This window comes from Phaenicophaeus curvirostris, chromosome 19, assembly GCF_032191515.1.
Source record: "Phaenicophaeus curvirostris isolate KB17595 chromosome 19, BPBGC_Pcur_1.0, whole genome shotgun sequence".
In the NCBI taxonomy this organism is placed as follows: Eukaryota; Metazoa; Chordata; class Aves; order Cuculiformes; family Cuculidae; genus Phaenicophaeus; species Phaenicophaeus curvirostris.
The window spans coordinates 10,646,451-10,670,111 of record NC_091410.1 but is presented as its reverse complement, the minus strand read 5'-3'; the positions used below and the strand labels follow the sequence as shown (position 1 = coordinate 10,670,111).

Genomic DNA, 23,661 nt, shown 5'->3' with positions numbered 1-23,661 from the left:
AGCTGCCAGGGACAGACTGTGACTTTATTCTGTCTTTAAACTTAGCAGGTGGCATCTTCTCCAATATTGATGCAAAAATATTTTGCCTGGGTAAAATAGTATGTATATACTGTACAAAGACATAAGTTTAATATATCTTGCTGTAAGTACATTTATACACATAAACCAGCATAAATTAGAAAAGGGACAAAGGGGTATATAAAATTCTGGTTACATACAAATCTGATGAAATCAGCATTTACAATGTGGTTCTAACATAGTGTTTGTTAAATATAGTGATGTGCATACAGTACATTGACACCCCACCCAGACACAAATTAGAACAAGGGGCTAACGGGGCCATGTATTCACTTAAACAGGAGGAAAAAGCAGTGGCCCACCTTTGATTTTTATTTTTTTTCCTCATCTTGGGGACTCACAAAGCTGTTCTTCGAAATTCCTGGCTTTTCCAAAGCACTTCCCAGCAGCTGGCCTAAGTGCGGATGTTTGCTCCTCATCATGACCTCTTCTCTTTGCCCGGCTGACCTCCACGGCACAAGATTATCTACCAAAATCAAAACAGAACGGCCTTACTTTTCCCAGCAACAGGGTGTGTTTCAAGTTGGTTTTACGTACATGGGAGGAGAAGGGGGAGGGATGTCCTGCAGTGCTTTACTTTCCATTCAAAGGCAGATTTGTGAGTGGTTGATTTATTTATGGTCCCCCCTCCCCAAATTCACAGTTCTGGGAACAGGAACTCTCTGGCTGGGTGGTAAGTGGGTCTTGCCTCCAGCCGGCATTAGGCAGAGCGCAGCCACGCTTGCAGGAGCTCAATAACTGGGGGTGAGGTCTGTTTGCCTGGCTAAGTCTTCCCAAGAAGTTCAGCTTCTGGCATGGTGAAAGGGAACGGGGTATGCCATGCGTCACCTTGTCTCTCCAGGGTCTCCAGACAGAGCCCAGAGTTAAAACACCTACATGTTAGACTGGATTAAGCCTCACTCAAGTATCAGCAAACCTCTGAGTGAAAGAGTAAAGCAGACGCATAGAAGAAACGGGCAACAGCAAGGAACCTGAACCACTTCACATCAGCTTCTCCTGGCACAGGATGAGGCTGAAGACCTTGGGGTAGGATGTACACCTCTTGCTGGATGGGGCCTGAGGCAGGTGCTTCTGCAGACACAGGTCTGCCTTTATCAGCTCCAGTCCTGGCAGATGTGACCCGCGTCTCCCAGCCGTGTGGATGCGATCCCCGCAGACCCAGTTGCAGGAGGGTCTGTGCCAGCTCCTCCTCCCAGGATCGGTCTCTCCATGGGCTCCAGGACTTGCCCCATTTTGAGGCGCAAGGCATTGGCACTGGACAGCACATTTCCCAAGATAATGTACTGATAAACTTGGCTTAATTCTGCAAGCCCCAGCTGCCCCAAATGCCTGTCTGAGCTACTGGGGCACGAGCTGCCATGAGGAAGAAGAGGCCAGTCAGGTCCTGCCAAACTTGTTCATCCTCCACGAAACGTGATTATTAGGAGAACTCCACAACAACATCTATTGCCTTTCCTGAGCTCAGAGCCAGCTGTTGAGAAGAAAAATCACTTAAAATCATTAGCGTCACGTATCTGTGCAACAGAACAGGTGAAACACAATCCAGCAAATGCCGGTCCTGCGGAACCAAAGCTACGCCTGCAACCTGGCTGCTTGTATTTAAGATCCATAGTTTGGAGCAGCAGGGTTGTGTGTGGACTCTACGCCGGGGCACTGATTTCTCCTCCGTGCTGCCAGGATGTCAAGGGTGCTGAGCTCGTGCTCTTGCCCAGCCATCCAGGGAGCAGGCAGGAGTGGGAGCTGCAGCAAGGGGCTGCTGCCAGGGGGAGTTTTTATTCCACCCTGCGCACCCCGTAACTAATGCCGCATCCTTTGGCAGCACAGGCAGGCTGCCCAAACAGTTGCAGAGGCAGCCAAAAATCGATGCGAGAGAGGTAGTTTTTAAGACTGTATCAGCAAGGGGAAGCTGTCTTTGAAGAGCTGATTGCTGTACGCGATCTTGCCTGACTTAATGAAATCACTCTCCCAATAAACCTTCGCATCAACTCTGGTCCTAAAGCTGACAAGCATCGCTGTGCAGCCAAATTCAGGATGGATCACGTATACCGAGAAAAACACCAAGCAATCTGCTGGAAGAAATCCTTTCCTACTCAATCTCTGAAGTTTTAAGAGAGATCCCCTGGTGTGCATTCCTCAGGTCCACACAGGCCATCTTGCTTGCTAAATCCTGTAGGATTTCCTTGGTCAAACCTCACAGTCCTACCCAAAAGCAGTTCTGACCATGCCTTGGTGCAGCAAGCCACTACAGCAGCTCCCAAAAGTAAAACTGGCTGAATGGTGCCCCACCTGGCGCAAAGCACACAGCAACAGCTCCTGACACCACTGCGAAACTCACCAATGCTGATAAACCCACAGAAAGGTGGTAGTGGCTCAGGCAGGTAACCAGAAAAGAGCCATAAACACCACAACCATCTGCAGGCAGAGCTGGGTTTGCTTTTCCCACCCAGCAAAGCTTTCTGACTATGCAAAGCACAGGTGATGCAGCCTCCCTCCCAGCACATCTCAAGCACAGCACCTTCACCTCACCTGAGGCTTTAACCTGCTGGCCATCTCAATAATGCCTGAGTCCATTCTGCGCAAGGTCAGCAGTGGACCTGAATGCATTTAATCCACCCCATCAATGCGAGCAAGAGACACGATTGAACTTAATTTAACCTCCTGCAGCAGGATTGTTGAGCAGTCCTGGCACCATCAGTAGCAACAGCCACATTCACTCTTGTTGAGGCCACTTTTATGAGTCCTCCATGGGCTTTTCATCTCTTCTCTGATCTGTCCCTCCTTCTCTTTAATGAAGAGGCAGTTTTCAACAATCAGCAGCAGATTTTATGTTAGACTGAAGCTGTTTTTCCTTGCTCTTAACAGCTGAGCCTCTGAAGTCTTGCTTGAGGTCAGGAGAAGGCAAGATGTTTCAAAATGGAGAGGAACTGCTGGGTCTGAGCACTGCTGTTTCTCCAAAAGTATGTCCAAGTTCAAAGCCATACTCGTGGCGTGGGCTGTGGGTGAATATTCCATTTTGTCACAAGTTTTGAGGTTTTTAAATGTCTTTTTGTTGCATGCTGGAAAACAAACAAAACCCTTCCCATCTTTCCGCAAAGCAGAACGCTGTCAAAACATTTTTGTTGGATAAGGTCAGGTTTTCTCTCCCTCTTTCTCTGCACAGATGTGACCAATGCCTGAAACCCCCTTTGAACCATCATTGAGACTGAACATCTCAGTGCTGAGAAAACAGCAAAGTGCATTGAAATTCAGAGCATCAAAACACCCTGACCAACTCTCCTTCTGCCCTCACGCAGCAGCAGCCAGCACCACACTAGCTGGTAAACCAGATGCAAAGCACATTACCATCAGTAACAGAGGGGCAAACCTGAAGTCCTAGCGACAGAGACACTATCTGGAAGCTCCAATTGCTAAGCCACGGTATCAAGGAGTAATTTTGGAAAGCACCTTCCCTCCCACACAACCTCCTCCCTAAGATTACACAGGGAAGCTGCTCTGTCAGGTTAATTACAGCACAGCATTTTGACAGATCAAAGTTCATTTAATAAAGCCCCTGCTGTCGTACAGCAGGGGTCTGGGGCTGCTTTTATACAGCGTAGTCCCAGCAGGAAGGCTCATCAGGAGCAGCGTGATTCCTGCTTGCTGGCATTTGCCTGACCCCAGACCACATGTTCCAGAGCAGGTTCCTTAGAAGGAAGCAAAGGATTTCTCTCTGGCCCTGCTGCTCCTTCCAGGTGCCTGCGCCACCAGCTTCTCCATGGCCACACAACTTTGACCAGAATGGTCACTGGAGTAGGACAACTAGAAAAGTCTTGTTCTTGGTTTGCAGCAGGTTATGTAACAGGTAACATAAACCTTAGGTTTATGCGACTTGAGTAAGATCTAGATAGTGTTGTTTCAAAGGAAGCTATGGTCATCTTTTATCTAAACAACTTGTTGCATGAGGTAATAGGAAAGTGGCTCACAGACGTCAGCCTCAGCACATGGAACAAATCCTAGGATCCTAATAAAGTTTTTACGTCCTCCTTTTCTAGCAAAACTCCAGCAGCAGGATATGTAAAAAAGGAGTAAGGGCTTCAACAATCTGCCAAGTCTACAGTTTGAAATCCAGTACAATATTCTGCTGTATTAATGCATTACTATTATGAAAACACTGCTATTACAACAAGATCATAACATGGTACCAACATCTGTCCGTGCAGGGGTTAGGAACTAAACACAACAAATGCCTGTGTAAAAGGAACAGGAGCAGGAGAGACACTGCCAGGCTTAAGTTAGATTTTAAAAAGCCAGTATCTTCTTCTAACAGTAACTGAGAAAGTGCCACATTAAAAAAGCATAAAACAGTTGAAAACTGTTAAAACTTTCATCTTTGTGCTTGGAAAAGGATTTTCCTTTTCAGTTAACTTGGAAATGAAGAGACTGGTGAGGTTCAGGTATGTCCCAGTTGCATTCCATAAACTAATACAACTGACTGTAAATGCAACAGGGAGTACTAGGTTTTTATTTCTAAATGATGGTATTGTTCCAATTAAAGCTATTCCTGGTAATACTAGAAATCTGCACAAGGCACAAAGGTCAGACCTGGATCTGAACGTCATTCTGCATCTGCACTTCATTCAACTAGTTTGTTCAGATCCATCTCTAATTATCAGATTTGTTCATCTTTGCCCCATCCCTAGCTGCCATTTAGCAGGGTTAAACTTTTCCTGGCACTGTCCCTGTAACTTAGTTAGTTATTTTAGGCTTCACAGTGAGCTGGGACAAGGTGGGGGCAACAGTATCTCTTCTGCAAGAGGTTAATACTTTCTTCTTAGCATGAGGGCTGAATTGCAGGTTTAGGGGTCCCGAATGCTCACAGGAGGGAACTCAGTCTCATCATCAAGACACACTGGTCCAGTTGCAAACTCATGCTCTGGGATAACCTCTCCTCGCAGGGCACCACCGTCCTCCGAATAACCTGTCCAAGTGAAAATACAAAATGTTATGGATGAACGGATGGAAGGAGGCTGCAAACAAACAGTGGATACACTGTTTTATCACCTTTTTAGCACAGAGCTGCCTTCTCTGGCTTTTTGTCAGATCTCTGTCACGCTACAGGTTAAGGAACAGACTGCATGGCTACCTCCTGCGGCAGAAGCTTTCCTCCTCCCATCATAAATGTAAGCACCAATTTCAGAATAAGATCCGCATCTGTATGTGACTGTTAGACTATAATGAGGTAGTCACCCACTCTTCTCCTGCAGCGCTACCTTCATTAGGGAAAGGTGTAACAGGTTTGGGAGAACCTGTAGTGATCTTGCCCTAAAAATAGTGAGATCTGACTTCTACACACATGGTTTCAACTCCTGGAAACCATCCTGGCAGCAGGTGCTGTCTGACAAACTGTGAAGCTCGGCTGTGGTTACTGTCAGCAGGCTTTTTTGGGGTGCAGTTCTGCACAAGGAGGAGCAGCACTGGTAAGGGGTCCCAGGAAGCCCCTGGTTTTTGGACAGGGGATGAATTGAGTGAGTTCAAGAGAGTCCTGCTGCCCCAGTCTGCATTGCAGAGACAGTGTTTCTGGTTGAACTGTTGGAAGCTGGGGGACTTTCCACTTTGCCCCAGGTGGCTTTCTTGCTTCTGCCTGAGAAAGGGTAGACGCAATGCTTACCTGGCATGGTTGAAGTTGAAGGCACTGTACTTTGTCTGGCTACAGTTGCTGCATAAGATTGAGGTAATGGAGGCTGAAGGTCGTTTTCTTTGTTCTCCTCCATCTTTCCTGAGCCAAGGAGACTGCAAGAGAGAGGAGAAGAATTAGTTCCAACCCTGACCATTCCACCCCCAGCACCAGCAAAGACAACCGTGTAAATCCGCATCTTCTTGAAGCACATCACCCATCCGCATCACTGCATCTAGGCATTTCCTGCAGCCCTACCAGCACTACAGAGGAGAGCATTGTGCTCTACAAGTAAAGCAGGGGGGTAGGCAGAAGATAGGGAAAGCACCACTTCGGCTGGAGGACAATGCTGGCATGAGAATAGAAGGGAACAGACTGACCACAAAAGCTTTAGGTTACAAAGGCAACCAGTGTTTCTAATCACAGAGGGGGCTCCAAAGGGCTTCCAACAGGAGCAGACTAGATGGGAAGAGCAGCCCTGGCTAGTTTACGATGGAGTTTGAGCAGAGATATAGTATGATGTAATGCAACTCATGACCCAAGGGCCCTTTTCAGTCCTGATGCTAAGAGGAACCCACACAGGAGGCTGGCCTGCCAGCTCTGGATGGTTGCTTCAGGTCAGGAGCAGGCGGGCGTCAGCGGTGTCTGCAGGCGGCGGGGCGGCCGGAGCACGCTGGACAGCGCAGCTTTGAAGTGCTTTTGTGGCTTTTCAAAAAGCTGCTGGCATTTTCCTGGCTGTCAGCCACCTCCCGGCTTAGAGCACATGTTACATTGCACCCCACCCCAAAGGCTTCACATCTGGAGCCAAGTAGCCCAGATGTGGGGGGGGGGGGGTGTGGAGGGAAGGTTACATGCTGAAACAAATTTATGTACAAACTGAACAGCAGCAGGGAAGACTCTGCTTTGGCACTGCATGCCTGCAGGCGTGCCTCTGTGCGGGCTTTTGTTTACGGAAGCTCCCAGTGTGGCTCCACACCATCCTTTCTCCAAGGCAGCTCTCCTGCACCCACTCACGCCTGGGGAAGGTGCTCTGCTCTCCTTCCACCACAGCAGTCAGGACTCTACTGCTGGAGGCATCTGAGGTGCCTCTGCTTTCTCCTACAAGAAGCCCTACGCCCCTGCTGGGTGATTCTCACCCACATCTGTCAGATCAGTCAGCTGAAATCACAAAGCCAGTTCTAACATTCTTGCTTCTAGGGCTCCATTTTGTGCTTTCAGGTGGAATTTCCCTTAGTTTTTTACAAATCAGCCTCTGTATCAGATATGCCTGGAGGTATAATTACCTGTGTTTCTTAATTAAGACACAATCCCCTCCATCTTGTGGGTCCAAGTTATAGATATACAGATATCCATCTGACGTAGTCACCAACAGTCGAGGCAGCTTCTGAATCCTAAAGAGAAAAGTGTCATGAGTCCAAACATCTCTGCACTCGCATGCAGATACTGCACACAGCTGTGCTGCGTGCTCCACAGGCGTGAGTACAAGATAAGGGGCCACAAGAGTGGTGTTGAGCAGAGATAGTTGTGCCTGCTCACAGGCTGGAGTTGCAGAGGGGATACAGATGTCAATACATACGTGGAGAGGGCACAGATGTTCCTTTGTCCAGACACGTTCAGGCGGACAGTGGCAAAAGCTCGATCCTGGTTCATCATGCCTGATACCTGAGCAGGGAGGTAGTTGCTGGCAGCCTGGAACATCTTTCCCATGTAACCACTCCAGGTTGGAGGCTCTTCTGGCCGGCTGAGGGGGTCACAAAGCACCATCATTGGGGCTACCACAGTCAGCCGTGACAAAACAGATCAGGAACAGCCAAAATGATCCTTATCTCAGGTATGTGAAGGCTTTTCTCTGAAGCACCTGCGCATGCTGTGCACCAGCCTAGTTGGATGCATGGGAAAGAGGCTGGGGACAGCGGCAGCTCATAAACCCAGAGCAGGCCTGCAGAGGCTCACAGGGATGCAGCGTGTAGCTTTCCCAAGGAGCGAATCCCAAAGGACACAAAGCCAAAGAGACAGTTTGCAGCTCATGGAGTATGTGGTGAGGAAATGGAGGCCAGCTGCATTTGTCAGATGTCTGAAGCCCCTGGCGCAGGCAGGTTAACCCAGGCTAACGCCCTCACCTGTCAGTGAGATGTTCCAGTTTAAAGATGTGCACGGTCTCCGTGTTGCTGGAAGCACAGAGGAACTGAGAATCCATGCTAAACACCAGAGAGCTGATGTTCACATACCTAGGGTGAAGCAAAGACGAGACTGGAGGACTGTTTGGTTTAGCTCACAGAGGAGAGGATGGGGAGGAAGGAGACCCATACACGGTGAGGAGCACCCTGCCTGGCTGCTGCTGAGCCTGCAGGCGGACTGACTAGCATTTCCCTAATCCTTGTGCTCAGCAAAGCTGCAGGGAGCCTCGAGGTAGTGACAAACAGCCAGAGGTGGAAATGCCCTTGCTCACAGAACTGCCCGTGGAGTGAACATCTGTGCCAGCCTTGCTACAGCAGCTAAGGCTTCTGGTACTGCAAAGGCCTGGGAGGATAACCAAAGTGCTGGATAATGGGATACATGTGGCATCTCCTCCTGTGCAGGTTCAGCTGGGCTGGGGTGTCTCAGTCACAGCAGTTTTTGTACTTCCAGAACTGGGTATAAAACCACAGGCAGCCTGGGGTGGGAAAAGGGAGAAGTCAGGGAAGGATCTACTGAAAATATCTGAGGGAGCCTGCAAAAGGGCAGCAGGAGCCCATACCTGCTGGGCTCTGTGCAAATGAATTGGTAGCCTCAAAACAGCTCCTTTGAGAGTGCAAGAGTTGGGCTGACAACTTTAGGGACTTATTTCAAGTAAGAAACAAAAAAGAACAGAATAAATGGACAGAATCTACCTCTGTTCTCTGCAATCGCCCTGTTCAGCGACAATGAATTGAATCACTAAACTTGCCGGAGGCTGCTGGGTGCAGTGTGGCTGTCTGGCACAATGACATTTCTATCTGATATGCTCGCTCTTGTTTTCCTTCTGCAAAAGATGCCAAAGACACCAGGATCTGACGTTGTCCTGTCCTTGTGTTTACACTTCTGCTCCGGGAGCCCTCTGTGTACTTGTCACCGACAGAAGAATGAACTGACCTTTTCATCCCTCGCCGGAATTCATAGAGCTTTTGCCCACCAGGAACAGAAAATACACGAATGACCGTGCCCTGCAAAAAATGCAAATGGAAAGATCAGGCAGGAGCAGGGCAAAGAGCACGATCACTTTCTCTGACACACCCAGGAAACTCAGGATATGCAAAGGCTCCTCCTTTTTGCCAGTCAGGGTCAGCCTGAACCCAACACGCTAGCTTCTAACAAGGCAGAGTCCTTTTATTGCCTCTGCTCTGTCAGCTGTTTAGAACAGGGCTGCTCGGAGGTCCCACTCTCCATGCTCCAGGCAGCCAACTTGTCTGGGACTCCCCTGCCAGATGTGGGCAGAGAGCACAGGCAGCAGGGACAGTGCTTGCAGCAGTGCTCACTCACTTTTTCAGAAGCACTTGCCAGCTTCGAGCCGGTGGAGTTGAAGGTGAGAGCAGCCAGGGGTCCATCATGGGCAGGAATCGTGCAGGCTGTTTTCTGTAGGGCAGAAAGTAACATGAGTGCAAAGAGACACGTTCCTCCTTAGACTGTGTAAGAGTAGGGCGTTCCCTGCCTCGCACTCTATCCAGGTCTGCTGATATGGATTCATGGGATCGTATCACACTTATTGTATCCCTTCAACATCCTCAGCATTTCTTATCTCTGCTCTGCCTGGAGTTCACTCCCTATCTACTAAGGCCTCTGTGATTCCAGAAAGCTCTTTTCAGGGGCAGAAGTCCTCAGCTCCCCACTGCTGCAGGCCATGGGATCGCAGATAAGCCCTCTCCAAAGCTTGGCATTTCTTTGTGCAGAGACAGAGCTGGCCTCCCTGCAATTCACTTGGCTGAAAAGCAAATCCTGCTGCAGCGACACCACCCTGATGCCTGCAGGGAGCCCAGGCCCTTGCTAGTACCTCTCACAGCAGCAGCGTGTTTTCCCCTTGTGCTCTGCTCCTCCCCTGGTGCAGATACTCAGCTCCTGCTGCACGTACAGAGCAACAGCCTTATGTAATCCAAAGTCCTGGCATAAACAGCAGATAATCATGACCCTCCTTCTAGCCAGGGACAGATTTCCTGAGGGGCCTCTGGACACCTCACCTTCTCTGTGACTTTGCGTGCGGCATCCCTTCCAGCCTGTGGTGCAGCAAAGCAGCTGCTCCAGGTCCCGTGCTGCGCCTGGAGCAGCTCCAGCCCTCCCTGAGCCACTCTGGTCACATCAATCCCACGGGATATGCTGCTGAAGCCCCTATAGGAAGCCCTGTGTCAGCCTGGCAACGTCCCCAAGGTGAGGGGTCACATTTCCCTTAATGTCCGTACTGGGAGATGATCTCAAAGAAGCCGTCTGCTTCGCATGGCGTCCAAGCAAGGGGTTGGGGAATGTGCCTGCCCCGGGCAATTCCCTCGCAGTCTAGCTCAGTGGAGTGTATTTATTCATCCTTCCCAAAGGCCTTGTTGGCTTTGCTGTGGTTTTGTTTGTTTTCAGTCCCTGCCGGTATCCAAATGGGCGAGCTTCACACTTACCAAAGTATTTCCGTCGTAAAGCGCGATCTCTCCGCTGGTCGCACTGCCGGGATAAGCCAAGTAGGAGTTGGCGTGGTTGATCGAGAGAGCGCACAGACCTGGCAAGGCGAGAAGGACGCAGCTGAGGTTGTTTGTTGGTGGAGGACAGAAAGCAGACAGGCGGTCATGGACACCGCGGGGGGTTCAGGCTCTGTCTCGTTTTGGGGCAGTGTCCGGCACTGGGCACAGTCTGGCTGCTAGCTGGCAGCGCCTCGGCCGTGGGGACACCTGCTGGTATGGGACAGTACGGCTCCTTCGCCCAGCCACCGCCCTCCCCAAACCCTGCTCAGAAGGTCCTGCTTTTGGTCACACTCTTGGTTTCTCTCCCTTAATAGTCTCTTTTGAGAAGGCAGGAATAGGTGCATGAAACACAGCAAGGGACATCTTGGTCTCAGGGCTAACAGGACTCCTGTCCAGACACATCTGGGGGCCTCCAGATGTGTGCAGGGCGTGCGCTGCCAGGTCAGGAGCTCACAAGAGCAGCGCAGTGTGGATGCAGCCCTGGTTTGAAGGCTGGCACAGCAAGGCAGTGGTTGTGGGGATGGGCAGTGTCATTTCCTTTTTCTCTGAATGGAAAAGGGAAGCAAAGAAAGACAAAGCAAATGCCACAGTTGTGCAAAGAGTTTCCGGCTGACAAGGAACTTGAACCTAGATAAATTTTAACCAGAGAGGGAATTCTTTTCCATAAAAACCATCTGTTTCTATGCCAACACTAGTGTAAAGGTTCACAAACACCCCTCCCAAAGCGAGCAGGAATTATGGGATGAGACAGGAATGGATGGATGTGTCCATCTGCCTGTCCCCCATGCGACCTCGGAAAAAAGCATCTCATCCTGTCTCTTATTTCTGCCACTGGCTGAGGACCCATACCAGTGAATACTGTCACATACAGAAATGGGTCTTGCTTGCTTCCTGCGCCACATCCGTGTGATCACAGTCCTCCCAAATCTGACTCAAGGCTTCAGCACGACCTGAGCTTCCTGGCCCCCACTGAAGTTCCCACCTAGTCCCACGTGCGGAGGAAGCCGTGGGGTTAAAGGCTGCTGGGGATGCTGCCAGACTCCCCAAACAGGACGGACACCCGCATGCGTGCACGTACACGCACATGGACGTGCGCACACATGCCGTGCAACCCGTCGTGTCAGGACACAGCCCTGGCCCAGGCCCAGCAGCAGAGAAGGATCAGCTCAAACTCTCGTTTTAGGTCATTGTTTATAACTAAACAAAGAGACCGCAGTGGAGCCAGGAGCTGCAGGATCGGCCAGAGGCCCCAGGGATCCACTCCCTATCAATCAGAGGCATTTACATCATGCCAGAGACTACGAGAAGAGGAACAGCAGCAGCTAAGTGCAGGCAGCTAAAAGGCACCTAAAGAGGGAAGGATAGGAGGAAGGCAGAGACAGCCCAGGCAGAGACCTTGCTGGTGATGAGCAAGGTTGTCTTTTCAGGATGGGCTTCCCCCAGCCCAGACAGCATTATGGGGGGGGATCAGTGCAGCCCTTCCTCTAAGTGGAGGATCTAGAGCACACCCAAGCTAAACAAAGCAAGCTCTGAGCGACTGGTGTGAGTCACCCGCTCCCTCTGCTCTGCGCCTGGCTGGGAGAGGCGGATGGGAAACCAGGCCAGGGGAAAACACAGATGTGAGTGTACTGAGCTGACCTCAGGGACACACAAAGAACAAGGATCACAAGGGGCACGAGCAGCCTTTGAAGATGCTCCTCTGCTCTCAGCAGCCCCACAGCCCTGACGACGGTTGATGCAAGCAGTGTCAGGCTGAGGAGGGAGGAGGCAGCCTGGTGCTGCTCAGGATGGCACCTCTGGGAAGGACACATCGCAGGTAGCTTCCTTGAGCAGCATGGAAAAAAGCCACCACATCCAAGACGCCTGGCCTTGTCCCCAGGCCAGCAGGTCCAGGCAGATCTGGAACTTCAGGAGAGCCATGTGAGGCAGTTTCCAAAACTTCAGTTCTCCCCAAGATATGCCCCTGTGGCACGCATGTTGGTGCAAGCACTGTAATCTCCCCAGTGCAAATAAGCCTCATGAAAACTAGCATGTTTTTGCACACATGAAAAATAACAGGTTCACCCACCATGGGCATTTTCCTCTCCTGTATGGAGGAGTCTTGACCAGGAGCCAGGTCCTGGCCAGGGACGCCAGGGTCTCACTGCAACTGGTCAGTGGGTGTGCAGCAAACCCCAGTTCTCACTGTGCTGGCGTTCGTGAGCCCCTGGTGCACACTTTGGAGGGGTTGACAGGCTTGCTGTGTGATCCTACACCCCCTCCACCACAGATCCCTGCTCTGAAAGGGTTGTCCAAGGAGTGAGGAGGCTTGACTGTGTTGGCCTCCTGCATGCACTGCCCTTGAGGTCAGGTGAGGGACCAAAGCAGATGGTCCAGGGACAAAGGGAGCACGCATGGCAAGCACTTGTCGCTCAGCTCATTTCAATGACAGCTGCTGCAGTAAAAGGGTTTTAAAAAATTAAGCCCCTATGGAGTCCTGTGATCCGCACCAGCCTAGTCCTGTCCTGGTGAGTGATGATTGCTGTTCCTCTTAAACCACAATCTAATAATTCAGCCCCACTGCATAACAGCTTCAGGCCTGGGCATCCCTGCCCTTCCTGCCACTGCGGGGTTTTCTGAGGAGGGTTTTAAACTTTAATTATATTTGTTGTATTTAGTATGTTTAATCCACATGGAGAGGCCATCTGTTGAGACCTGAAGTAGGTCAGGGGAGCCACCGGAAGACCATCCCTTGAAAGCCCAGAAGCCAGGCGTGAGCACATCAGCAATTTCCCAATCAACCACCCGTGAAACGATGCTGCAGCCTGCGACCGACTAGGATATCACAGCAACGCACAGCAGCGCTGCCACAGGCACTCGGCCAAGTTTCCCTCTCCATGGCTAAAAATAGCTCCTCTCCACAAGCAGGAAAGCCGGATTCACCCTACTCTGCACAGAGAAGATCTGTTCTGCAGACACCTGCCCTGCTCCTCGGGTTTGCAGTGTATGTGGAATAATATAAGGTGGCAGCCTGGGCTCCTGGGAACTCCCTGGCAGGGAATTAGGACTGTGCCTGGCTGTGTTTTCTGCCCTGGGTGATCTTCACAGTGCGAATCAGTTTGGGAGCTGACCCCAAGCCTGTAAATAATGACAGGAGCTTCCTACCTTAGCATGGCAGTGCCTGTCCCTGGCTGAGAGAGAACCTGGGTTAACCGCATGTCTGCAGGGAGTGCCGAGCTCTGCAGCACAGCGTGACGCTGCAGAGCTGACTCACGCTGGCAGCCTGGGGACGCGGGGCTCCTTTGTCCAGACAGCAAAAATGCTGCGGGATTCTCTGACGCAGGGCACGGTGAAGAAAGGGCAGTGAGCCCCGGAGAGAGAGTTTTAAGTTGTCCTACGTGTGGAGGGAAACTTGTGGTTCTGGCCTGCCTTACGGCTTTCTGCTTGTGAAAGAGAATAAAGGCACACTGTGGCAAGCTGTGAGCTTGCACAGACATCCCAGGCAAAGACAGGAAGGGACTAAACCTGGGAAGTGAAGTCAAACCACACTGACCATTTCTGTTCTCCTTTGATGCATTTGGTCAGCACAGAGCAGGGTTTCTGCTCTTCCCAACCCAGCTGACCACCTCCATGCACTTCTGGCTCCCTGGTGCTGAATTAGCATACACAAACCACAAGGTTGTTTAAATTCTAACACAAGTGTTGTGGCTCTGCAAGGCTCCAGCAAAGCTGATCTCTCCCTTTCACATGTCTCCCATGCTTTACCTGTTGTATTTGGAGGTATATCCAGAACAGTCTTCAAAAGCTTCATGTCCTTAATGTTATGGATGTAAATTGACTCCTCCAGGCAAACAACCAGCCTCTGCAAGGACAGAAGGGACACGTACAGAACCTCACCAGCATGGGCACGGTGCCTGTGTCTGCTGCTCCCTCAGTTCACAAACCCAAATCTCTGCTGCCAGAAAACCTCACACACTGAAATTTAATAACAATATGATCTCTTCTGCTCCTCCATCCCCGCTTACTGGACAGCCTTCGATTTTGTACGGCTCTGCTTTTGAGAGCTGCCTGCATCTTTTCTTGTTTTAGAAAGCAGGTACAACATCATGACTTCTTTGCTACTCTAAGAGCTGATCTTCTGCATCCCAGGGGCCCAGGAACAGGAAGACACATCAGGGTTATACCCTAGCCACAGGCCATGATCACCATCTATTCCTACTCCAAATTTCTTCCCAGTTCTTTTTACAGCAAATTACTTTTTGATCACAAAGAAGTGGCAGCAGAGAGGCTGCCAGTCCTGCTTGTCAGTATGCCTACAGTATGCTTCTTGCCCTGATTTCTTCCTGATTTGAGAGTGAACATTCAGGTGATGGGCCTCCCACTGCTGCTAAACCTACCTGTTCAGCAAATTAATGTTTCTTTTCCCATTTGACATCAGCAGATGAGACTCTGCTTTATGTGCCCCAAGTTGTGCAGCAGAATTGCATAAAATCTGGGCTGGGATACATTTGTTCAGGGAAGCTGCAGTGGTTTGTGTTCCACACTGAATATTTACACCATCTTGGCAGATGGGCAGGGTGTTTCCAAGTTAATGTGCTTGTATCTCTTCTGCTGAACTCATCAGGAACACCCACCCACCCAGCCAATAGGCAGCTGCTAAGAGAGGAGCTGCTAAGCAATGAGCAGGAAAAGCAGATAAATAAAAAGGAAGCCTAATTCCGTAGCCTTAGCACTAGGCTGCCATCTCCATGCCCACTCAGCTTTGTGTCTCAGCTTGGTCTGGATCTCTATTATGTTACTACAGAGGCATTTTGCATAGAGGCTTTTTTGGGGACCAGGTTTCGGATCTTGCTGAAGGGTTGTGCTTTCTAAGTCCAGTGGGTGCACAGTTCCACCCACGCTAGTGCCAAGTGTCCAGAAGCACTGAAAACCTCCCAGTAAAATCGTAAGGTCAGACTCCATCCAGGCTCCTTAAGTTGAAGCACCCAAATCCATGTACAGGAAGCCTCCACCTCTTTAGAAATAAGGCCACTTATTTAGTATCTAAATGTGGAGCTTAGTCACTAACTTGAAACAGCCACATTAGAAAATCTTTGCCTTGCTCCACCATTACTCTCAGATCAAACTCTTTCCCACTTCTATTCCTGCTAACCACAGCATCTGGGGCTGTGTCAGAACCATTCTGCATTTCCAGGAAGACTTTGCCTTTTCTACAATAACAGCCATCAACTTGCTAGCAGAGACCTTCAGAGTAATATTTATACAGCTGATTCTGGCAAAGCCACCGTGGGCTTTCCCAGAACTGCGAAACACCCTGCTGTTCACGTACAGGTGAAGGGAGGTTTCCAGATGATGGTAAAGCAGCAGCCAGAGCTGCAGCAAAAGATGCTAGCACTGACAGGGACAAAATCCAGGAAAGTGATGGGCATGGAAGGTGAAAAGGCAAGGGAGACCTGGAAAGCTCACCAGGAGTTGGAGAGGGCTGGATCCCTCCATGCAGCCCTGTAGCCCACGCTAACATCATCTAAACCCTGTTGAGATGAGGAATGGGTTTTATCCTAGCTATGCACACAGACAGAGCCTCAGAGAAGGTGTCTGGTGCTCTGATGGCTACTGACAGTTCAAAGCACTGCGCCTTGTATAAAATGTTGCCGCTCACCAGTATTTTTCTTCGGTACTTCAGTTTGACATGAATCGTGTTAGACAACCGAGTTGTATGTTGAGGATTTGAATGTGCCGGGTATGGATACAGCCAGGGAAAAGTATCAAACCTCTCCAAAATGCTCAGCACGGTTTCAGCAGAGAATGAAAACCCAGCAAGGTTGCAAGAGAGCTTATCACTGGTCCCACAGCACAGCCTTATTCCCCACATTGAAAGAAATCACGATCTACCTTAACATGTTTCAGAGTTATAAAAGAGCTTGGAACAAAGAATTCTCATGGATCAACAACAGAGGTACTTATTCAGTTGCACAATGAGGACTTTTTCACAGAGGCATCAAATTGAAACATGCACACTAGTTTGAGACCTGCTCCTGTTTAATTTGCCACTGTAAATTGGCTTTCTATGGACTTCTAATGAATAAGAGTTTTCATACAGAAGCCCAGGCAGAAGGCTCCAATGTCACAGCACACAGAGAACCCAACTGCCACCAGTTTAAATCTTGAATGTAGATTGAAACAGTGATTTCTCATCTATCTACCCAAGTATCTGCAAAATCTTCAAATCTCTCCAGGTTTGTCTGTGTTATGGATGGAGGATGAGCTAAGCCCAGGACTTGAACCCAAGCTCATACAGCAGCCAAGAAGCACTGTTGCAAAGCCAGGCCCATGCATCATCTTCAAGCAACCTCCAGAGGAGCACAAGGGGAAAAGCCTGAACCTATTTTATTCTCACACTGATCTAGAGCTGCTAAGCAGCACCTCCCAGTTTATTTTTATACACCTATCTGCAATTCAAAGAAATCCTCATTTTGCCAGCTCCATCGTAAGTTTAAGCAGGAAAAAAAAAAAAATTTAGGACAGATTTAATTGTAGTACAGGAACTTCTGGGTCAAACACAGCTTTACTGGAAACTCAACCCAGAGTTTCCTTATGAGAGCCTGACTGCAGGACTCACTGTTGCTAACTGAGGAGAGGCTGATTATATACAATTACACAGACTGCTTATTTCTTCATTGTAAAATGTCCACTGCTTCTTATGGCATATACTTTGAAAATAAGCATGGACAAAAAGAAAAGATGATTTAAAATCCTCCAAAAGGGCTCAGGGCTGCATGAAGCTGTGTCAGTTCAGAGAATAACACTCTAAAGGCTTTCTTCTAAGTGGCCTGAATGTTTTCTATAACTTTACTAATAAAACAAGGCTGCTAGCAGTACTTGAGAAGCAGCCTTTTACCTCAGAATTCAAGTTACTCCTGGGTTTTGTTACCAACTTTGAAGGTCTCATTTGCAAGCAAGATGGCAGAAGTGGGCCTGAAGTCAGGATGTGGAATCCAAGGGAGGGAGGAAGAGGAAAAGCGGAGTCATAGATGGAAAATCAACACCAGCAAAGAGCGGGACAACTCTGGCTAAACCCTTTTCCCAGCCTCTCACCTGACGATTCAGCCGGATGGAGAGTATTTTACTGGAATAGCTATAGTTGCAGATCTCTGTCCCTTTCTTGAAGTGGTAGACATTCATTTGCTGTGGCTTGGCATGACTGACCACAACCACAAGGCTGCTGGAGAACAGACGCTCCACGATGTAAACATCTGGGATTTCATCTGGGCACAGAAGGGAAGCAAGACAGAGTCTTTAGCTTGGCTTATGGTTGGTTTGATTGCAACAAGAAGTAAGACTCAACTCAAGAGGGAATCAGGTTGGAATACTCAGTGCTAAGGTGTTCAACATCTGCTTTTGTTAAAAATGTCTCATACCTGGCATAAAGTATTTAAGTCAGAGGAGGAAGAGGTTAATGAACCTTTCCCTGAAGGCAGAATTGAAGCCAGCCCTCTTTGACAGAGCTGCTGTGCTTCTTCTGGGCAGGGCCCTCCAGCTGAATCTAATTCTTGGGAAGGGGATATAAAAAGGAGGAGCTCACCCTTATGAAAATAAGGGAGGATGTGGTCAGGGACTTTCCTAGTGGAAGCAAACAAGCCAGAATTCACTGAGGTAAGGAACAAGCTGTGTGTTTATCCTGCATGGTGCCTGATTTCTTCCCAGACTCCTTAGGGAAGGCTGATATGCTTAAGACCTCTCAGTTACTGGGCTCTGCTCTGTACAGAAAGCCCTAGCATGGCTGTGGTGAACAGTGGTGCAGTGTCTTGCAGAGACCACGTTTGGGATGACTCCTGCTCTGTTGAGACAGCACCTTTACAACAGTCCTGGTGGACCTGTACCTAAATCACGTTCTATGGCTCCTGGTGTAGACAGCCCTGAATGGTGCTCAGTGCTTGGGCTGGGCTGGAGATACAGGGACTGCTGGGATCTCAGCCCATCATCACCCTGAGCCTGTCACTAGCAGGGATCTCTTTCTCCCTGGCTCTTGGTCTGACTCTGGGGGCAATCAAAGCTTCTAAATAATTTTACAAATCATCTATGGCTTGCTGCTCTACAGCAGCTGAGTTCCCCTGTGGGGTAAAGAGGACAGGAGTCTGGACTTTGTTCCAGGTAATGTGGCTGTGTCTAGTTGCTGAGGTTCCCTCTGCAGCCGGTGGAGAGAGACTATCATCTCCCAACTGCGAGGTGCATCTGGTACATCTCAGCTGAAACACTTCTGGCCATGGTTTGAACCAGAGGCTTGTCTTGTTTGGGCTGTTAAATGCATCGCATGCTGCTTTGAACACAGCTAATAGCTGAAAGCCTGCTGTGAATGACCTTCTTACATGGAAAACCTGTTAAAAACATCTTGCTTGTAAATACTACATTGGACTAAAAGCCTAAGAGTTATCCAGCATCCGTGCTGGGATTCTGCAGCCTCCTGTGTATCTGAAACATTCTAGTGGTAAACTGCCTTTGAATGCTGGTTTGCAGGACAAACTGCTGCTGTCAGACTGACAGCAGTGAAAAAGAAGCTGGACTCTAAACACGTGTGATTCCTTTAATGTTAAAGTACTGCTGACTGTTCAGAAACTTCTCCCAGGCTGCAGCTCACTCTAACGGCTGCTGTGCGCAGGGTAATAACCAGAACTGTTCCTTTCCTGACATGGGTACAGCAGAAATGGATGCTGTGTGCTATGGTGGTGAGCAGAATCGCCCCTCGGGGCAGAAGGAAGCGCAATAACACCGGTTAAGTCTGTCAGTTGATATTCCACCACAGTGAAACGGGAGACTTACTGCTTTCATGGACTTGGTCCAGTTGCTCCACAGAACTTAAGGAGAAAAGCCTGTATCCAGTTGTTGTTCCAATTGCCAGGGAGCTGCAAAGACAAGACAAAAGCTTGCTAGTTTACATCTTGTGGCATCCAGGTGATAGCAAGAGTTCCTGCAGGTAGAGGAAATGTGTAGCTCCTGGTGCAATGATCTGCAAAGGCGCAACTTCAGTTTCCACTCTCGACCTAAAGCATATAAGGTTACAAGCCCAAACATCCTGCCTTCCATCTAAGGTCCCTGCAACCTCCAGCAGCGCGCTGACTTGTGAGGGCTGGGGAAGCTCTACTCTCATTGCTCAGGGCAGTGGGTGCAGGCACACAGCACAAGGTGCAGTCATGCCAAGTGCTGGCTCTGCCCAGTTCTAGATATAGCAAGCAGCAACGTCTAGGTCTTAAATCAACAGCTGACCCAGAATACCAACACACAGTGTTTGTGGCGGTGGCCAGCAGGTTCACGTCAGCAGCGCGTTGCCACCCATCAAAGCACTCTTTGTTTAGACACAGTAAATGCGAGGGTAATGACATTTCCAGGTGTGAGACCAGTATCTGCAATTCTTATCTGGTATCCCGCAGCCTAGGCTGCTCTGGGCTATGATTGCTGGACGCCGTGCACCTCGATGCTTCAGAATGCCTGTTGTCCCAGTTGGAATCGTGGCTTCAGGATGTCTGTCGTCCCACTTGGAAACGGTTTTTAAATGATCAGCTTTGAAATGGATAAACTGTATTTCAACAACACCGTGAGGGTGAGAGGCTCCAAGGAAACCCTCTGTCTCGAGGCGGTGGCACTTTGGCAGGGGCTGCGCAGGGCTCTCAGCGTGAAGCCCTGGGCAACCTGGCCACCTACAAGGTGGCCACAACACATATTGGCACGGAGGGGCTGTCAGGAGACAAAACCATTGGAAGAAGCTGTCTTTTTGATGTCCCAAACGGCTTCCTAGGGCGCTGGGGTGGAAAAGAAGCCGGGTGGCTGCCTCCCCGGTGCAGTGGGGGCCTGGGCTTCCCCGAGAGGGGCTGGGGCAGCCCAGGGGGGCAGCGGGGAGGGCGGCCTTGATGGGACAGGAGGGGCCCCGTTGGGGTCGAGCCAGTATGTGGGGGGGGGGGGGGGGGGGGGGGCACCGGGCCCTATAGAACCGGGTGGGTCCGTATGTGGAGGGGGCACCAGGCCCTATAGAGCCGGGTGGGCCCGTAAGGTTTGGGGGGAGCACCGGGCCCTATAGAACCGCCCCCCCCCGCTGCCGTCGCCCCTCCCCGGCCCCGCTTACGTGCAGTCCTGGTTGTAGGAGAAGCAGGTGAGCGCTGCCGGCCCCGCCGAGGCCCCGGCCGCAGCCTCCATGGAGCGGGCGCGGCGGCCCCGGCTCCGCTGGCGGCGGCCGGGGTTGGGGGGGGGGGGGGGTGAGGCCGCGGAAGGGAGGGGGGAAGTGCGGGCGTCGCCGCCTCCCATTGGCTCGCGGGCTGATGGACGCGCGGCTCAGCCTATCGGAGAGCGGAGTGCGGAGAGGCCCCGCCCCCCAGCCGGCGGCGGCTGCTGCGATTGGTTGGCGGCGGGGGGAACAGCTGCGCGAGGCCACGTGGTGATGTTGTGGTTGCATCAGACCGGCCCCGGCAGATGTTGTGAGGGGGGGAGCACACCCGGGAGGGGCGGCTTTGAGGGGTGGGGGCGATGTTTGACCCCAGGAGCCTTTATCAAAAATTCATCATATATTTATTCCTGTCTTGGGAGACCACACCTGGAGGATTGCGTCCAGATCTGGAGGCATCAACATAAGAAGGAGATGGAGCTGTTGGAGCGGGCCCAGAGGAGGGGACAAGGGTGATGTGAGGGCTGGAGCAGCTCCCGTGCGAGGACAGGCTGAGAGAGTTGGGGTTGTTCAGCCTGGAGGAGAGAAGGCTCCGAGGAGACCTCATAGTGACCTTCCAGAACCTGAAGGGGCTACAAGGAAGCTGGTGAGGGACTGTTCACAAAGGCTTGGAGCAATAGGATGAGCTGTATTGGGTATAAACTGCAGAGGGGCAGATTTAAACTAGACATAAGGAGAAATTTCTTCACCATGAGGGTGGTGAGGCCCTGGCCCAGGTTTCCCAGGGAAATTGTGGCTACCCCATCCCTGGAGGTGTTCAAGGGCAGGTTGGATGGGGCTTGGAGCCCCTGATCCAGCGGGAGGTGTCCCTGCCCATGGCAGGGGGGTGGAACTGGATGATCTTCAAGATCCCTTCCAACCCAAACTATTCTATGATTCTATAAAAGCCCAAACTCTCAAATACTCTGTGAAATCAAGTTTTACTGAAGTCATTACAACAAGAATGAAAACAAATGATGAGTAGTGATCAACAACATCTTAACAGCAATAGCTCGTAAAGGCAATGCATCTAATCAAGAGTATAGTGATTAAGAAAGATGCATCGCCAGTTGTTTTCTTATCATCCAGACCCTCAGTCTGGGGAGTGGGGGGGCTTTCTTTTTCACAGCGAGGATTTGGAGAGGCTGTCTCAGCAACTGGGAGCCCCACGCAGTGTATTCACTTGTGGGTGAGGTCTCCCAGCCATTGCGGGGGGGCTTAGCTTTTATACCATTAAACAAACAACTTGCATCCCCCCCAAAATGCAGTCTCTGGCCCCAGCTGCTCACTGCCTCTCTTTCTCATGCTTTCTTGGAGCAAGAATAGCACAGCACATGCAGGTAATAAAACACTTCCTTACACTCTTAAAGTATTAAGAATAGCGCAGCACAAATGTACTGGTTGTAGCCATGTGAAAAGTTACAGAAGGAACAGTATACGTAGCGATGCAACATGAATTATCCATGGGTCACCCATATCAGGCCCTGACACTTCAGGCAGCAACAAGGGGGTGTAGGGGCTGCATTTGGCATCGGGGAAAGGGGCTGGGGTGAGGAATGGCTCAGTGGTGCAGGGAAAGCAGTGATGGTGCTGACTGGCAATTGAGGCAGCTCCGTAAGAGCTAAACTGTGCTGGGATGGGGCTGGTTTTCCCTTCTTCGCAAGATTTACACTTTACACTGCATGTGTTTGTGCACAGAACAGCTTTGTTCACCTGATTAACATCGTTGTTGCCTCATGGAGTCAAATCTACCTGGTGAAATATATAATAAAAAAAAACCCCAGAGCTGGTGTTAAAAGGCAAATGTTCCAGAATTTGGTACAACGACATTAACAGTGCACAGCATCAGGGGCAGAGCCTGCAAACCCCCTAATTAGATGAGTAATCCTCATGTGAGTGCTGAAGTCATTGGGCCTTGATCAGTTGATGTGCACAACAGGACTTTTGGGGAAATAAAAGACCCCACAGGCAATGCCATCTAAATGAGACAGATTCCATGTGGACACATATATCTGCCTAGGTTAATTCCCCCTTTGTGGCATGTGGACCTTTGAGTGTCTGTAGTATCCCCCTGATACAGAGTTTAAAACTGCATCAGTGGAGATGATTGATTTTTGGGAGGAAGCATCAAAACACACAGCTTCAAAACAGGATCAGCTTGGAGTGAGGCTAAGGATTGTCCTTAGGACAGAGTACGTGAGTGACACTGCAAAGACAGGAGGGGAATCATCACGGTTAGGGGAAAAACATCATCTACTCAATAGATGCCTGGTAAGACACTCTAATAAAACCCAGAAATGAAATGGAAAAGCTGTTTTTGAATGTCCTGAGACTGTCCCTGTGGATCAGCATAGTTTGATTTTGCAACAAGGATGTCAGATAGAAAATAGGGCTGCAGAGCAGGAAGAAGTTTAAGAACCCTTCCCCCCAGCAAATAAAACCAGAGAGTCAGTGCCTTGTATTTCAAAAAACACTTTCTGAGCAACTGCTAGGTTGGATGTTTGCTGCTTTAAAACCAGAAGCTGGTTTTAAAATGAAGCCTTGATAACGCAGAGCCACTGAAACATCTGAGACTTGGGCAATACAGTTATTTCTTTAGCTTGAGGGACGCAACTGTGTTGGTCAAGCTTCCTTTCAGCTAGCTGCTTACAATGGTTATTTAATGAGCTTTCCAGGTTAAAAAAACAGAAAGGAACTGGCAAAAGGTAAACATCTAATAAGAAGAGTAAGCATTTCTCATAGCAAGGAAACAATCTTTGGCATGTGGAAGGACTGGGGAGAGGAGGAACATACACTTTGCTCAGCTCTTATCTATTACCCTTACCAAGTGGTGTCAAGGTCATTGAGGCAGTAGGGGAAAAAGGGGCTACAGCCGTTAGGGGCTTTAATAGCATAAACTGTCAAGCACTGACCTGCCAGTCCCAGCTGCTCTAGGATCTCCAGACGATAAATGCTGCCATCTGGTGCCCCGACTCTGGCTGCACACATTGTCCGTGCCGACCTGGCACCAGTACTCAGTGATGTTTCTACACTTTACTTGTGTAAAGGAGGGAGCAGTCTTTGCTCACTCTTTGGATTATCCAGTGGAT

At 50.0% G+C, this 23,661-nt stretch overlaps 1 protein-coding gene across 1 annotated transcript; it reads right to left on the bottom strand.

Annotated features, from left to right (window-relative positions):
• Positions 1-3: 3 nt before the first annotated feature.
• On the bottom strand, positions 4-20,615 carry WIPI1 (WD repeat domain, phosphoinositide interacting 1). Its single transcript, XM_069872761.1, has 13 exons — positions 20,498-20,615; positions 19,201-19,283; positions 17,479-17,648; positions 14,149-14,245; positions 10,345-10,442; positions 9,230-9,322; positions 8,843-8,913; positions 7,852-7,959; positions 7,308-7,472; positions 7,015-7,122; positions 5,726-5,847; positions 4,935-5,035; positions 4-544 (listed from the first exon to the last, which is right to left on the bottom strand). The coding sequence occupies exons 1-13, from the start codon at positions 20,566-20,568 to the stop codon at positions 497-499; spliced, it is 1,335 nt and encodes a 444-aa protein (XP_069728862.1). The 5' UTR covers positions 20,569-20,615; the 3' UTR covers positions 4-496.
• Positions 20,616-23,661: the final 3,046 nt, after the last annotated feature.

What these genes read in the sequence shown, in the direction of transcription:
- WIPI1 (XM_069872761.1), bottom strand. Translation starts at nt 20,568, where the DNA reads ATGGAGGCTGCGGCCGGGGCCTCGGCGGGGCCGGCAGCGCTCACCTGC. An exon ending in TCCTACAACCAGGACTGCAC is followed by an intron (nt 19,284 to 20,497) that starts GTAAGCGGGGCC and finishes TTGTCTTTGCAG; the next exon opens with CTCCCTGGCAATTGGAACAA. An exon ending in TATACCTCCAAATACAACAG is followed by an intron (nt 10,443 to 14,148) that starts GTAAAGCATGGG and finishes TCGCCTTGCCAG; the next exon opens with GTCTGTGCGCTCTCTCGATC.